Genomic DNA, 16873 nt, shown 5'->3' with positions numbered 1-16873 from the left:
ACAAGTTTTGAGGGAAATTCCTGCTCTTTAAGAGTTTAAAGCTTGTCGTGTTAGGGAAGACGTTCAAGGCTCAGTTGGTTACTACCCTAGCCAAGGAAAGAGACATCACTAATTTGCAGAATATTGATCCTGGAAGAATGAAGGCGCTATTTATACATATTCCTTTGGGGACTTATTTATTGCCTTTGTCAGTCTCTCCTGCTGTGATTTGCTAAGGGGAAAGGAAGAAAGATTTTACTGGAGTAAGTTACTGAGGAAAACAAAACACCTCCTTCCTCTTTGCAGCCTGGCCCAACAGGTCTCCCAAGTATGACATGTGGCAAACCCCACGGGCTTCCTCCAGTGGGGATGTGAGGCTTAGATCAGGTCTGCACATCTTGGCCACTCCTAAGCAGTAAAGGTTTTAATTTTTAAAGCTCAGGGTCAAAGCTGAGACAACAGTGGACACTGGTTCCATGAGAACAGGTATTGTGAGAGCCCAAGACTTTGGAAGAACCAGTTCAGCCTGCCCCAGAGGCGCTGTCAGAACACTGAACTGGGAGGAGGAAGTTTTCAAAGTGGCCTCCAGCATGTTTCTACATCACATACCGTTTCGTGAAAGAATTGTTTAATGTGAATCTCTCTCTCTCTCTCTCTCTCTGCAGGAATTGAGGAGCCAGAAACAGAAGATTGTCTCAGAAAGGGAGCGAATCCAGGCAGAACTGGATCACTTCCGGAAGTGCCTTGCGTTGCCTGCATTGCATTGGCCTAGGGGTTATTTTAAGGGATATCCTAGGTGACGGTTTCCCTTGCACTAGGCTGAACCTATAGTATAGAAATATTATCTATTTTATTACCTTGAATATTTAATATTTTTCACTGGGAGGTTTGAAGCTTAAAAAAAATAATAATAAAGAATGTGCCATGCATGAAGCAAAGGATTCCAGACTCCAGAAAAAGAACGAACTCACCTTGACTTTAATGCAACTGAACCACCTTTGTAATTCAGCGAGCAACCAATGTAGGACGTCGCCCATATATTTTTTTAAAAGGCAGTTTTCTTCTTTCCCCATGTCACCGTCTTAAAATCTGAAAATGAAGGCTCCATTACCAACACTAAAACTTTTGTCATTTATAGCCCCTGGGTGCATAAGATTGGATCAAACCGCTTTAGTTCTATTTCTTGTGTTGCCACATTACTAGGCCTGGTGACCCAAGCTTGCTTTTGCTGCAGCATCGGGTGGGTCTCATTCCTCCCCAAGACCGAGACCTGCTTCAGCTGAATGAAGGTGGGTGCATTTTAAGTGAAGGGCTTACTTGTTTTGGTTACTTTTCTGCAAAATTTTCTTCAAAGCAACAGTACTAAAGCCTCACCAAAAGCAGGCTTTTCCGTGGAAAAGCTCTTACCTAAAGATAACGCAAAGTCGACAAAACTGAAGGTACCTTTTTTATTACTCCATGGGGAGGGGGGGAGTGTACAGAGCTCTATGTATACATATATTCACGCCCACTAAATTGTTGCTGCAGTGGGGGTGTTTTCATACAAACAAATTTTGAGAGAAAAGTCAAAGGTGCTTCAGCCTTGTACTGTGTATATATATTAAAAAAACAAAGTTTTGTATGTTTTTATTACTTTAATTATTGTTATAAAAGGCCTGCCATTTTTAATATGTGGTTTTGGGGGATTTCTGTTTGTTTTCCTGTTTTGGGGTTTTGTGTTTTGTTTTGTTTTTTGTTTTTCTGGGCAAAAAAAAAAAAAAAAATGCAAAAAAAACTTGCTTTTAGTGTTTGTACTGCTGCTGGTCAGGACATTAAATATTGAAGTGTTTTTAAAAATTAAAGAAGAAGAAAAGTTAAAAGAGCTTACCACTGGCGCCTATGCGATCACTTCATTTTTGAGTTGCACCAGAAAATGACGTAGAAAGCCATGCGTTACTTCTTACCTCCTCCTCTACCCCCTCCCCCCTGCTCTGGACAGCAAATAGCAGTTACACCTAGTTGCTATCAGTGAGGAGGGGCGAGTCTATGGTGAACAAGACAGATACTGGGTGTGCACCTATGCATGCACCTACAGGCATGGGGCTTTTTGTAAAAGAACCTTTCAGGAAGTGAGCAGTTTCTGTGATAGAATTCGAAGGTGTCTTACAGCAGTCTGAGAACAGGTGCAAAGTAGAAACTCTAGAGGCTTTATTTAGATGCAGAGCTTTGTAAAAGCCTAAAAGTAGGATAAACAATATCAGAGCTGAACTTCTCCTCCTTTTGAACTGACTGTGACAAGCACAGGAGCAGCTAGAAACTGAGATAATCAGATCAATATAAAGCAACGGGGAAATTTTTCCTCCTTGTCCCAGTTAACTGCTCATTCAGGCAGGGTTTAATCTAGATCAAGCAAGTATCTCTTGCCTGAATGGGCTTGAACCAGAGGCCAAAGCAGCCAGTGGTTGGTCTGCCAGGGGAGAGGGGATGGGAGGAGGTCTGAGCATGAGCACGCCTCCCCTTTACCCAGGGGAAGGGCTGGCTGACCTTCATGAAGGCTACTCACTGTGATCAGTGGCCGCACCCTCAGCCCCAGACCTTAGCTGTGCAGAACAGCTTGCTGGCAGATGGCATTGTGTCGCTTTATCTGTTCCCACACAGTTTGCTTTGTATGTCTGCCAAGAATCTTCCAGTTATTAGCAAACTCAGACAAAAAGTGCCGCCAGTATTATCAGCAGTCAACAAGCGCCTTCCTCTCCACAGAAACGATGTGACGAGATCTAAGGGCTGTTCTGTGGGCCTCCCCTGCAAAGACATTGAGAGATCAACATGTCCCACAGGTGGGGACAGGTGTTTAGAGGGAACTATTGCCAACAATCAGGGCAAAATGTCACTGAATTTCTCTCTTTAAAATCTGCTTGCTGCTTCTGGTCTGAAAGCTTAAGAGCTACATCTTAGCACTTCACTCCCAGTCCTCCTTTGCCATCACAGAATGTCTGAGTACTAGTACTTTTGCTGATCAGCTTTGGTAATGGCCTTGGCTTAGAAAAAGAAAAAATGTAGATCTAATAACTTGATGGGAAAGAAAAGCAGAGCCCCATTCCTCCTCCAGCCCAGGGGCACTCCCTTGGTGGGGTTTGTTTAGCTGTCAGGGAGGACGTCCCTGAGCTAGTAGTAACTGCTTTTCCTCCTTCCCATTGGAAACGCCACTATCACCCTGCACTTGAGCTTCTCTGTCACTCCACCACACGTCTCTGGAGATCTCTGAATATTCTTAGGTTTAAGAAGTAAAATAACAATCAGACAATATAAATATAAATATAAAAGGCAGCATAATAAACTAACAAAAAGGTAAAATGTCTTTTGAAAACAAATGCCACCACTAAGACACAGTACCCAATAATTTTTCCATCCAATAATTCTAAAATCTTAAAACATTTTCATCTCATCTAATTTTCTTTTCAATTTGGGCTTAAAAATGGACAAATAAGTGCTCTCTGGAGATTTTGTTCAGCTATTTCAGACCGAGTTTAAAAGACAAAGCTCAGAAGAACACCAAATTTGCTCTATAATTGATCTTGCAACCTGTGTCAGTCCTCCACGGCCTCATGTGCTTCCTACAGCACTGGCAGGAGGCGGCTGAGTTAAACTTGTGAGAGAGAGACACCTTCCAAAGCCAAATCCCCAGCTTTGCATTTAATCAAATATTTAGAGACAAACCAGAGTGTTCCTCAAAACCTGGAGCTATATACCTGATCATTTGAAAATGAATTGGTTCTCTGTTTCATATAATCAGAGCCAAACTGACAGTGAAAACATTTCATGATATAACCCATTATCTAAGATAAATGGCCAAGGTAGGGTTTTCAACAGTACAGTCTATATATTCTAAAGGAAATTTAAAAAAAAAAAAAACTAAATTGGCATTAATATTCTATTAGACAATAAATACCCTTAAAGAAACTCAAAGAATATTCAAAGGAGCCCATACTTCAGCAGTGAAGAATTAAAAGAAATCTTAAGTTTGTACATGGAACGGTGTTTCCTAAATGCTGCCGAATCTCAGAAATTACATCAAGATACTCCCTTTCCCTCTGAGCCATGTTTTCTAAAGAGTAGAAAATTCCAAGGATCCACCACAAGATGGAGATGATCAGCACAAGCCGATTCTGTTACTCTTAAATAAGTGTATATTAGCCATTTAGCAGCAATCCCTATACTCTTTCAAGTAACCAAGCTATTGACTTTCTTACTACTTGCAGTAGCCTGTCCCCAACTTTTGATCCAGCACTTAACTTAAACTCCTTAACTCTGCCTAGACCTGAGGAAGACCATGCTAATCGGTTGTGTTACTTTGTATGTACCCTGTGTTTAATTGCTAGAACAGTAAACCAGTACATGGGAGGGAGAGGAACAGTGCCTCGGTCACTCTGGGGGCAGTTTAGATGCTGTGAAATTAAACCTGTTCTAAGTGTACTTGTTTGAATTAATTGTATTGTAATATTATTTGTTGAATGTAGTAATTAGGTATTTATGAATATATTGCTGTAATTTCTGACAACATCCAAAAAAATAAAATCTTCCTAAATCATGCTAAGAGAAAAATCTTTTTTATGTTATAGTAAAAAAACAAAAAAGGCCAATTTATTTTTTTAATGCTCAACAACTATATAGCTTTACAGGTAAAATGTGAAGACAGATCCAATGTACCTCAGTCAGGTTTTAGGAGAAAGGGATTAAGGGGCTGATCTGAGATACACAGGACCCCTGACCCTTCACAATAAAGTGGTTTCAATCAAGAAGATTCCCCGGATTAAAATCTGAAGTAAAAGTGACAAGAAAGGGCTAGTCCTGTCATATGACAGCAGTCCTCTAAACCAGCAGTTGCCAACCTTTCGAACCTCTCGGACCACAGGTTGGCGACCACTGTTCTAAACAGTGACCTTAACTGATAAAAACAAGTCTGTATCCTAATCCCTGTGCCTGGCCCTGCGGTGTTCAAACAACCATCAGCTGCTTGTTGGAGGGACATCTAAATGGATAGCAATTTGGAATGGAGAAACGGAAGTTTGGACTTTACTTGTAAACACAAGAGCAGATATCAACAGGTCTCTTCCAGGCTCAGTTGATCACATACTGGCCTCAAAACTCCCTTGAGATAGCATGCGACAGTAGAAAACCTGGTTTCAGAAACTGCCACTCATTGTACAATTCTAGACCAGCAATTTCTAACCAGTGTGCCACAAGCATTTTTTAAATATGGAATACCTGACTATATAGTCAGGGGCACGGACCTCTTTTCCCTTTTAGGGGTGTCGAACTCAATCAGAGAAGGGGCCAAAATCTAAAATCCAGCCTAAATCGCAGGCCGAATGGTTTACTGAACAGTCATAAACTGTCATTGTGATGGAAACGCAGCGGAGTGCAGTGATGACAGCGCCGTGCGGGCCACATTGCAAGGCCTGGCGGGACGGATTTGGCCCGCGGGCCTTGTGTTTGACACATGTGCAGTCAAATAAAAAGTGGCAGTAGCCAACCCAATAACTGTCAACAGTGTGAATAAATCAAAATTACACCTATTCTTTTTGGCCAGATTGGCAAAAAATATTTTTTGGTGTGCCGCAGAATTTAAGTAATTAGTTTATGTGTGCCATGAAATGATAAAGGTTGAAAATTGCTGCTCTAGACAATCTTTTCCCCTTTCAAGGCAATAAAATTTCTATGAGGAATTTAGCAATTCCAAAACACTATTTGAATTTTTTTTTTTCTTAGAATTTACCCTTCATTGAGCCACTGCTACCTATGACCATCTTACCCTAAAACCCATCAAGAGCAGTTATAGGTCCAACTTTTAGCACTGTGCTTCACTCATGTACTCAATAACATGTAGTTTTAAAAGCAACCCTTTAACTGTAACCAGAAGTAGCAAAGATAACTAGAGACAACCAGAGTGTTTGAAACTTACAGCCTGCAACACACCTCGGTTTGGTCTATCAGATCATTTTAGCCACATGGCTTAAGCAGGAAAAAATAAACCCAACAGATAGGATTGATTCCATCTTTATTCTGCATCAGGGTTTACCAGGGGTGGGGAATATCTGGCCTGTGGGCCTTATAAGGCACTCTAAATCATTTGGTCTGGCCCTACCAAGGCATTAGAGGTGTTAATTAAATGTTTGACCAAATACAGCAGGCTGATTTTTAAGTTGATCATTTTGTATGGCCTGCAAATGATGTTATAAAATATCCAAACGGCCCTTGGCAGAAAAAAGGTTCCCGACCCCTGGCTGAGATGATCAACCCCAGTCGGCATCACAAGCCACCATCTGCCATCCTTCTCTCTGTGAACAATCTCTAGATTCTAAATTCAGCCAAAAAGAGCCATATCCTAAATAATAAAAGCCTAACATGCAAATTGACCATCACTCTACACAAGATAGCTGCCCCCATGTGGTCAAAGATTGCCATCCCCATGTGGACACAAAATGGCCACCACAAGATGGCCAGCAGGGGAGGGCAGTTAGGGGTGACCAAGCCAGCAGGGGAAGGCAGGGGTGACCAGGCAGGTAAGGGAGGGTAGTTGGGGATGACCAGGCTGGCAAGGGAGAGCAGTTAGGAGTGACTGGGCCAGCAGGGGAGGGCAGTTAGGAATGACTGGGCCAGTAGGGGAGGGAAGTTAGGGGTGACCAGGCCTGCAGGGGTGGGCAGTTAGAGGCAACCAGACCTTCAGAGGAGGGCAGTAGGGGCAAAAGGGCCACCAGGGGAGCAGTTAGGCCTCATCAGGCTGGCAGAGGAGTGGTTAAGGGATGATCAGGCTGGCAGGCAGAAGTGGTTAGGGGCAATCAGGCAGGCAGGCAAGTAGTTGGAAGCCAGCATTCATGGATTGTGAGAGTCCTGGCAGTCAGACATCTCTCGAGGGGTCCCAGATTGAAGAGGATGCAGGCTGGGCTGAGGGACAACACCGCTCCCCTCCCCACCCCCCGTGCACGAACTTCGTGCACTGGGCCTCTAGTCAAAAAATAATAAAAAAGCCCTAGGGGCATATCACCATTTGTATGTCTGTCTTTTCAAAGCAACATGTAACATCGCTGTACACTCACCTACACATAATAGGAGACCTGAGACCCTGCTAGGGAGAATGGCTTGTTTGCTGAAGCTTTTTCTTTCCTCCATAAAGGAACAGGCAACTGCTGGTTTAGAAGATTGCTGGTTTAGAGGACTGCTTTCATATGACAGGACTTGCCTTTTCTTGTCACTTTTACTTGAGTCCTTCACAGTTGGGAATATCTGAAGAACTAAGCACAACCTGTTGCTTTCCAATGATGTTATGAATCCATTCCTTGCTTCACTGCACATTTTTCTAACATTCAAATGGTTCTTGAACCCAGCACTATGCACCTCTATCAGGTCCTGAGCACTCACACATTATCGGGGAGCCTCATGCCAGCAGACACAAGGCCTTTACAAATCAAAAGTCATTCTCTAGAAGTCCTGAGACTGGGCACTTTCAGAAGGTTGCAGGTTTGTGCGGAGTTTGTACATGTGATTGAGAGCTTGTGTGAGGAATGCCCCACTGGTGTTGATCTCCATCAAGGTCAAATTATCCAACTAAAACACAAGAGAAAACACAGGGTTGGTTTGAGAAGTTTCTGATTTTGAGAAAAAGGTAAAAAATCTGAACAAAAACAAGAAATCAATAATTTTTAAAAGCACAGCCAGTGATTCGCGCTTGTGATAGCCTAAGCAGGCAGAATGCTGTAGGAGTCCCCCAGCACTACACCTACCTTTGCATGTGCCTCCTGCTGCCTCACAAAGCTGTCAGCAGACACCCGGAGTTTGGCTATGCGAGTGTCCCACACGTCCTTGATCAGGGTGCGGATCTCATCTGCTTTTGGAATGTTGTCTGAAGCACTAAAGAAAGCAAATAAATGGCATAAGGAAGCGCTCAGTAAACTAAAGCAATATCCATCCAGAAGTGGCTTTAAAAAAAAAAAGGTTGCTTGGATTCAGGTAAAATACACACACTGTCCTAGACTCGGATTTTGTTTTGCTTTGTTTTCAATTTTAAAATATAAGGATTTCTAGCAGTTAAGCGTGGTGCCAAGAAAATTCAGCCATGATCCACAGTTATACTCATGTAACCTGTCCCTGGCAGGCAGTGGCACAAGGACTTCTGTTCCGTAAAATAATTAATAAATAAGAGAATAAGCTCTACATTGGACATCTTGTGTCTCAGGATAATTGAGTGCTCTGTGCTACAGAATTTCCATCTAGAATGAATTCGTTTCAAGGCTGGCTCAGAGGTCATGACTTCTATTGCTCAGACCTCATCGGTTATCCAAGGGCTTACAACCCACCAGGGAAAGAAGACAACAGCTCCATGCCATACAATGTACTCAGCACTACACAGTATTTCTATCCTCACAAAAGCCCTGAAGGGTAGACATTGGCCTACAGAGAAAAGAAAAATACATTTACAAAAATCACTGAAGAAATTGCAAATTAGCATACCTGAGCTCATTTTATATAATGAATTCTGGGTAAAAGTTTGACTTGGAGGCAGCGAGAGATGGTCAGTCTTCCTGTGTGAGATTTTTTTCAACTAATATTTGAAGGAAAAGACAAACTAGAAGGTAAAAGCAGAAGCTCACATCATCATCACCAGGCATTCTAGGATAAGCTGGAAATGACCTCTTCACATGCTAAAATTAGCTCAAGATTAGTAGATGGATAATCAGTGGTATAAAGTTTATGTAGTGGATTTTACTTAAAGCTCAAACATCTGGATCCTTTGCTCTGAACAGCAGTAAAGAACAATGTACCCAGCTCCTTGTTAACTGAAATGCAGAACAAAGGTACAATTAAGTCCCTTAGCCAAATGAATTCTAAATAATTCTAAGACAAGAGTTTCAATATGAGCTGCACACATAATATGCTGAACTCCAAAAATGAAAGATGAACAGGCCCCTCGCCTCTGCTTCCAGATTCTCCACTCCGAGTCACTCTCCTCACAGCAGATCCACAGGTGGCACACTCCTTCCTGAACACCCTCTCGGGACCCTCCACCAGAAGAAAAGCCTCAGCTCTCCCACCCCCTACAGTCTACATGTGTCCCAATAGCTCTGTTTCCCAAACACGCCATGTCCTTTCACACCTCCGCCTTCTCCCCCAGACTTTCCCTCATCTTTCTAGCCTGAGTTCCCTTCTCTGATACCACCAGGCATTAGGGTTGCATCCCAACATACTCTGAACAGCATTTATCACACTGCAGTATAACCACTGGGTAACAGGGTCACATCTCCCCCGCCCCCACTAAACTAGGAACTCAAGCTTATTATCACTATCTAGTAGAATGCTTAGTAAGCTGTGAACTGCAGTCTCATATGAACTGAAGGAGAAAGTCTGTGTTCTGTACCTTGAATTTTCATTTGCATCCAAAAATGCCATTTAGTGAGCCCTTGGCCTTTGCTCTGCAGCTCCCCAAATTTTGTTCTAGTTCTACTCTTGAATCCATCAATTATAAGGCATCAAAAGCTGGACATTGAAAATTACATTCTAAGTATGTCCTAAGCAAAATGATCCACACTTCCTGCCTCCTCCACTGATTTCTTTCATTCATTCATTCATTCATTCATTCATTCAACAAACATGCTACCGTGTTTCCCCGAAAATAAGACCTAGCGCATGGAAAGATAAGACATCCCCTGAAAATAAGACCTAGCGCAACTTTGGGAGAAAAAATTAATATAAGACACTGTCTTATTTTCGGGGAAACAGCGTAGTACACAGATGACACAATCCCTGCTCATTAGAACTGGGAGTGGGGTGAAGAGCATAGCCAGACAAGGAATTAGAAAATTTTTAACTGACAAATGCTATGGAGGTATACAGAGATGCCAAGATGACAGGTAGGACAGAAGGGAGTATCTGTTAAGCTAAACCAAAGGAGGGAGTAGGGAATAGATGGATTTACTGGCGGAGGGCACAGTATATGCAAAGCCCTGAAGTGAAGACCTTGGTATGTATAAAGAAGTAAAAGAAGTCAAAGTGAGCTGGAACTTCAAGTCAGAGGGGAGAACGGTAAGAGAGTTATGAGAGAGAGAAGGAAGAAAACCAGCCAATGCAGTGCTTTGAATACCATGATTAGGGCTTTAGACTAAATCCTGGAAAGGCTCCAAGGAGTAGGGGAATCATATGGCAACTTCACCTTTAACACGTTAAGCACTAGTCACCAGTGACGAACACTATACTTTCTGTCCAGAAGACAAAACAAGCTGGGCACTTAACGTGTTAAAGGGCCATTCTGGCTGCAATGTGGAGAGTGAATTAGAAGCTGATGTGGAACCAGAATTGGATGTAGGGAAACAATTTACTACAGCACATTTCTGCCACTAGTGGGCTTTTCTTATAGTTCAGGATCAGAGGCAAATGTGAGTCTTCTGGCCATTCATGTGACAGACATGTAAGAACTCAAATGCACATAACAAAAGAATAAAAAGGGGTAAAGCTCTAGTAATAAAACATATTTACAGTTAATACTAGAAGCCCGATGCATGAAGATTTGTGCAAGAATGGGTCTTCCTTCCCCTGGCTGCTGGCGCCGCCTTTGCTCCAGCCAGAGCCACCTTTCTGCCTTCCTATGCTATCCAGAGGCCTGAAACGGCTGGGGCAGTGCAGAACACCTGTGTTGTCGCCATCTTTGCATACTCACTCCTGATTGGCTGGTGGGTGCCAAAACGGTATGGCCAATTAGCATCTTTCTCTTTTATTAGTATAAAGTCTACTGCTGGAGGGGGAGGCAATGTTAAAATATGTACACAGATAATAATTTAATAAAAAATAAATAAATAAAAATAAATAAAAATAAATAAAAATAAAGTCTACTGCTGGAAATGATTATGGAGGCTCATACTGGGTTCAAATGTCAAGTGATAATCCTATATAATTAAAGCCTACTATGCTAACTGTCCATATGACCGTTCAATCAGTCGCTATGATGCACAGTGACCACCAGGGGGCAGACACTTCAACCGGTAGGTTAGCTTGCTGCTGGAGTCCAGCCAATCAGGATTGAGCAAGATGGGCCAGAAATGCTCTGGAGCCCTCCCCAGCCCCGATCATGTACCAGTGGGATACTTCGGCCTGGTCTGCGCCCTCTCACAATCCAGGACCCTTCAGGGGATGTCAAAGAGCCAGTTTCAACCTGATTCCCACAGGCTAGGCCAAAGGACCCCACTAATGCACGAATTTGTGCATCAGGCCTTTAGTTAAGAGATAAAATGAAAAGAACCAAGGGATTTGCTAGAAGAGGGAGGGTGGAGAAAAGGAAAAATGAGGAAGTGAGCTCTCCAGGTACTGTGAATGGAATCCCAGATTACTGACTTAAGGAACCAGGTGTCCAGGAATATCACTTACCTTGGTAATGAGAGTGAAACAAGAAAAGGACAGGGATTAAGGAATAAGAACCATAAATTCAATCTTACACGTGTGCTCTCAGTGAGATTACTTACTGATTTAACAGGAGCTTGGTCAGTTCCATATAGTAAGGGCTAGGCATAGGGGTAAAAGTTTGTTCCATTCGTTCATTATCCCTAATCTTCTCCAACTTTTCTGAAATTTAGAAATGAATACATTTTAGCATCACCATAACTAAAATATTTTTTTAAACCTTTCAAATTTACCAACTGTCTATATTACCTATTTGTTCATCTGACAAATACATTAAAAACAGTTTTTGAACCCTGCCAGTGTAGCTTGGTGGTTAAGCATCAACCTATGAACCAAGAGTCATGCTTCAATTACCAGTCAGGGCACATGCCGGAATTTCGGACTGAGTCCCCAGTGGAGGGCCTGCAGGAGATGGCCAATCAATGATTCTCTCTCATCATTGATGTTTCTCTCTCTAATTTAACACATTGCAGACAGATAACAAGAATTCTCGTGTTTTCCGTTCTAAGGCTTGTGGCCAATCACAATATTAAAAAGATATTAACTTGTAAGAACATGTAATAAATAACTTCAAAACGCAATGGGTATTTAATTTTAAAGCGTGCCTTTAACATTTACATAAAACATTGTTTTGTACTCATTCAGTAGAAACTTATCTGGCTACTGGGTAAAGCCCGCAATAAAACTACTGGTCTGCAATGTGTTAATAGCCTGAGAAAACCTCCAGTCCTAAATCTGAACTGCCCACTGTGCCTACAGGATACACACAGACACGACTATGCTGTGGAGTCTCACTTTAAAGGACATCTCCAATGGGCCCCTTGGCATTCTTGCAATCCTATGAAACTTCCCTGATCCATTTACCCTCTCACTTCTGATCATGTCCACCCTCTTCATGCCTTCTCTCCTCATCTCACTGCCCCAGCTCTCAGCCACTGCCTTGCTGAGTGCCCGCATGCTCCTACCACCACATCTTCCTAACTTCCCTGTGTCTGTCCCCATACACAAGGACCAGCCTTCCAGGTAAGCACTGGACCTCCTCTCTCACCTGCACAGAACAACACTCCAGCTTCAGTCTCTCAATCTTGAATGATCACGGTTTGCCCTCACTATGTGACCAATCCATCAAACATGCTGCAACATCTCCCATCTTAAAAAGAAAACCTGCCCTGACCAGTGTGACTCAGTTGGTTGAGTGTCATCCCATCCACCAAGAAGTCACAGGTTCGATTTCCAATCAGGGCACATGCCAGGGTTGTGGAATCCACCCGTAGTAGGGGCCATGCAGGAGACAGCTCCTCAGTGTTTCTCTCCCTCTCCCTTCCTCTATGAAATAAATTTTTTTTAAAAAGTGTTTTTCTTAAGAAAAAGAAAACCCTCCCCTGACACCAAATCTTCCCCAGCTACTAATCCATTTATCATGCCTTTTACACAAAACTTTGAGTTGTCTGACATTGGCATTAACTTCCCCTCCTCCTCCACTCAGATGGGTGTCTATCCTACCCCTCCACCAACATAGTTCACCAAGGCCCACATTCTCCACTAGGCCACACCCAAGGGCTATGTCTCAGTCTCCACATCTGATGAGAATCAATCCTCTTCCTGGAAGTCTATTAATTTAGCTTCTAGAACACCAGAGTTCTCATCTCATCAATTCTTTCTTGCCTTCCTGACCTCTCAACAGTGTGGTGCAGGGCTCACCTAAATTCATGTTCCATATGACCTCTTCCTGACTCATTTAAATACCACCTATGTGCTCATACTGACAAATTCACATCCCCAGATCAGTCCCTCCCCTAAATTCCTGACTCAAATACCCCACTGCCAATGTTATTTCCACATGGATTTCTATCAGGCACCTCCAGTGTGAGATGTTCAAACTCCACTCCTGGCATCCACTCTTGCCCACACACTGCTCCTACAGTCTTCCCCATCTAAGAAAACAACAACTCCATTTCCTCCCAGAGTTAATGAAGCATAGTAACCTCCATCTTGTATAAAAACTGCTGTTTGAAGTTCTCTGCTATTGTTAGATAGTCCCTTGTTCTTTAAACTCTGTCATTTTTAGACAGTCTCTTATTCTATAAAATAACTGTTAGAGTTTGAATAACAGAAAAAAACTTAACTGACCTTGCAAGCTAGCCATCTAACGTAATGGACTAATATTGATAATAATTCCCATATTCTTATGGCAAATGTTTGTTCTTTATGTACCCAAGATTACAAACTGTAACAATAACTCACACAGAGCTCTTGGTAAAATCTGCAAAGCTCAAAAGGTATAAATACGGGAAACTTCCTGTGTGACTTTGCTCAGAGATTTGGAAGAAACAATCCTAATTAATTGGCTCATTAAGGTGTCTTGTATCTCACTCGCTGATTTATGATACAACACTCAACCAAACAACCCTGGTGCTGATCTTTAACTCTTCTTTCTCATACCACTCGGCCAGTCCTTCAGCAATCCTGCTGATTCTTCCTTCAAACTATGCCTAAACTCCAACCACCTCTACCCACCTCAATCAGCTGCTCTAGCTACTCTCAGCTCTTGCCTGGGTCACTCTCTACTGCTCTCTCCCCACACACTTATTCTTTGCACAGAATATTCACTCTTTTCTTTTTTAAAAATCAAATCAGAGTATGAAACACCTCTGTTCAAACCCTGCAATTCCCATGTTGGCCAGGATATGGAACACTGGAAACTCTTGGACAATTCTGGTGGGATTATAATAATGGCTCAACTGCTATGGAGCACTGGCTGGCAGTTTCTTACCAAGCTAAGCACAGTCTGTCCTATGACCTTGCAATTCCACCCCTCTAGGTATTATTTATCCAAGAGAAATAAAAACATATCCACAAAAAGACGTGGACAAGATTATTCATAGCAACCATATGCACAACAGCCAAAAATGGGAAATAACCCAACGATCCACCAACGTAAGAATGGGTGAACATACTGTGGCATACTCACACAATGGAACACCACTCAGCAATAAAAGAATGTAATGGCACATGCAACAGCGGTGAATCTCAAAAACATGATACTGATAAGAAGTCAGAGACAAAAACTGACATACTACATGATACCATTTGCATGAAGTCCAAGAACAGGTACAACCAGGGTGGTGGCAGAATCAGAAAGCAGTTGGTTCTTGGGCACTGTCGACTGACTGATGTCTCATTACTTCTCACCACAGAATGGCCCAGGAGGAAGAAGCTCGGGCTGCGGTTTAGATGGGCCAGAGCTGCCAGAGCTGATCTTAAATGAGAAGCTTGAGGGGATGCAGCCCTACCAGAGCCAGGCCTGCTGGGACTGAAAAAGCCCTTCAAAGCAGAAGGAACTGGAGTTTCCCACTATGTTTCAGGACCCCCGGGGCCATTCACCCCTTAGGACAGGGAGTAAGGCGGAAACACCCCATCTTCCTTACACTGCATTTGAGAGTGCCTGGCTGAACATGGCCTTGCTTCTGGGAGGCAGGTATCCCAAAGTGATTCCCAAGGGGAGAGGGCAATCAAAATCACTCATGGGTTTTCAAATTCTACCTGCATGCCTATTACCACCACCACCCCCAATGATATTAAGATGCTTTGTGATAATGAGCCACTCACAGCTTTGAGATGGGGAAAAGACACAAAGGATAAAGTCAGGGTTAAGTTGGCCTGCATCTTCAATGCATTATTCTCTTTTCATTAACAATTTTATTCAAGCATAATTAACATATTACACAATTTACCCACCTAAAGTATACAATTCAGTGGTTTTTAGTATATTCACAGAGTTGGGCAACATTTTCATCGCCCCAAAAAGGACCCCGCCGCCCCCCAACAATCTTTCCATCACCTTTATAGTCCTATCCCTAGGTTTATTTTGTCTCTGGATTTGCCTGTTCTGGTAGTTCATATAAATGGAATGTTACAAATAGGGTCTTTGTGTGTTCTTTTCGGAGAGCATAAGATTTTCAAGATTCATCCACATTCTTTTATATGGCTGAATAATATTCCCTTGTATGGGTTCTTTTCATGCATTTTTTTTTCTATAATGTAAGATAACAACTCGGCTCAACATGTCAGTCTATATCTATAATAATAAAAGCGTGCCAAGACTGGTTTGGCTCAATGGATAGAGCGTCGGCTTGGGGACTGAAGGGACCCGGGTTCGATTCTGGTCAAGGGCATGTACCTTGGTTGCGGGCATATCCCCAGTAGGGGGTGTGCAAGAGGCAGCTGATCGATGACTCTCTCATCGATGTTTCTAACTCTCTATCTCTCTCCCTTCCTCTCTGTACAAAATCAATAAAATATATTTTAAAAATATCTTTAAAAAAATAAAATAATAAAATAAATAAAAGCGTAATGTGCTAATTAGACGGGACATCCTTCTATTGAATAGATGTTTGTCTGGAGACCTTCCTAACGAAGCCCAAGTCCTGGGTGCCGGAGGGAAGCCGGTGTGGCAGCAGGGGGAAAGAAGGCCCACTCTTGCACGAATTTCATGCATCCACCTCTAGTACTTATATACTTACATTAAAATGTTTATTTTAAGGCCTTATCATGCTTCTAAGTTTTAAACCAAGGTGAAATAGCTTTAAGCACAAAATCTGAACTCAAAGTGATACACACACCCCAAACCGACAGGGCGGGCCCTGGTGATGGAGGTCAGCTGACTCTAAGGAGTGAATGTGGAACCACTGATTTCAGCTGGCCAGTGGGCCATGGCGTCACTGCAGAACCCGGGCACCCACATCCTTACCCACATCCATCCACTCCGGAGGCAGCAACCGACACTTCTGCCTTTGCTTCAGGTTAATCGCCAGCCACAGGGGCACTTGCACCGGTAAGCCGGGGTTAAAGGGCCCCAGGTCCCCCTGCCGGAGGAGAGCAAACCCCGGTGAGACAAGGCAGAGCTACAGGCAGTACCGGACCCCGAGGTGTCAACTAACACCAGGTGTCAACTAACAGAACAGGCACCGTGCGAACAGCAGTCCAAACACAAACTCACGCCTGGGGGTCACGCAGCGCGGGAGGCAGCCGCGCCCGCCCTCCCGCGGTGGGGCTGGCCGCACCTGGCGGCCCACCTGAGCCCGGTCCCCGAGGCTCCGCGGGCGGGCAGCCCAGGAACATCTGCGAGGCGCGGGCTACCTCCAGGGGCTCCCCCGCCCACGTCTCCCGGCTCCGAACCTCGCCCCAACCCCGTCCTCGGAGGGCCGGCGCGGGGCTGGACACACCGAGTCCGCCGCCCGGCTTCCCACCCGAGACCCGGGAGCACAGCAGGACGGCAAATGCCTGGTGCCGCCTTACCCCGATGAGGTAGATCTTGTCCAGACTGAAGTTCGGGATAATGGTCACCAGCTCCTTCTCCGCCAGGAACTCCACCTCGGCCGCGTCCATAGCGGAGCGAGCCGCCACCCTTCGGCGTCCCGTAAGTGTCCGGGCGCCGCTTTCCCGCCACCGCGCGGAGCCCGCCCCCCCA

The 16873-nt window shown here is 43.8% G+C and overlaps 2 protein-coding genes across 6 annotated transcripts in view; one reads left to right on the top strand and one right to left on the bottom strand.

Annotated features, from left to right (window-relative positions):
* GSE1 (Gse1 coiled-coil protein) overlaps nucleotides 1–4546 on the top strand; it is a 402534-nt gene extending 397988 nt beyond the window's left edge. For all 5 annotated transcript variants that reach the window (XM_036441246.2, XM_045582632.1, XM_045582633.1 and 2 more), the window contains one exon: nucleotides 645–4546. In XM_036441246.2, coding sequence (XP_036297139.1) covers nucleotides 645–779 — 135 coding nt within the window. In that variant the 3' untranslated portion in view covers nucleotides 780–4546. The remainder of the gene's footprint in view (nucleotides 1–644) is intronic.
* Nucleotides 4547–6974: 2428 nt separating this feature from the next.
* On the bottom strand, nucleotides 6975–16873 carry GINS2 (GINS complex subunit 2). The gene is made up of 5 exons (XM_036441254.2): nucleotides 16702–16873; nucleotides 16154–16268; nucleotides 11466–11565; nucleotides 7740–7866; nucleotides 6975–7563 (listed from the first exon to the last, which is right to left on the bottom strand). Exons 1-5 carry the CDS (start codon nucleotides 16789–16791, stop codon nucleotides 7438–7440), a joined length of 558 nt encoding a protein of 185 aa, XP_036297147.1. The 5' UTR covers nucleotides 16792–16873; the 3' UTR covers nucleotides 6975–7437.

Source organism: Pipistrellus kuhlii, unplaced genomic scaffold (assembly GCF_014108245.1).
Source record: "Pipistrellus kuhlii isolate mPipKuh1 unplaced genomic scaffold, mPipKuh1.p scaffold_m20_p_17, whole genome shotgun sequence".
In the NCBI taxonomy this organism is placed as follows: Eukaryota; Metazoa; Chordata; class Mammalia; order Chiroptera; family Vespertilionidae; genus Pipistrellus; species Pipistrellus kuhlii.
The sequence above is the reverse complement of the archived record's forward strand: the minus strand, read 5'-3'. Positions and strand labels throughout refer to the sequence as shown.

Excerpts from the sequence above, each read along its gene's own strand:
- GINS2 (XM_036441254.2), bottom strand. The coding sequence starts at position 16,791 with ATGGACGCGGCCGAGGTGGAGTTCCTGGCGGAGAAGGAGCTGGTGACC. Across the intron at positions 11,566-16,153 it reads TCCGGAGTGGATGGATGTGG|AAAAGTTGGAGAAGATTAGG; the intron begins GTAAGGATGTGG and ends TCTAAATTTCAG. Across the intron at positions 7,867-11,465 it reads ACCAAGCTCCTGTTAAATCA|TGCTTCAGACAACATTCCAA; the intron begins GTAAGTAATCTC and ends TGCTTTCTTTAG.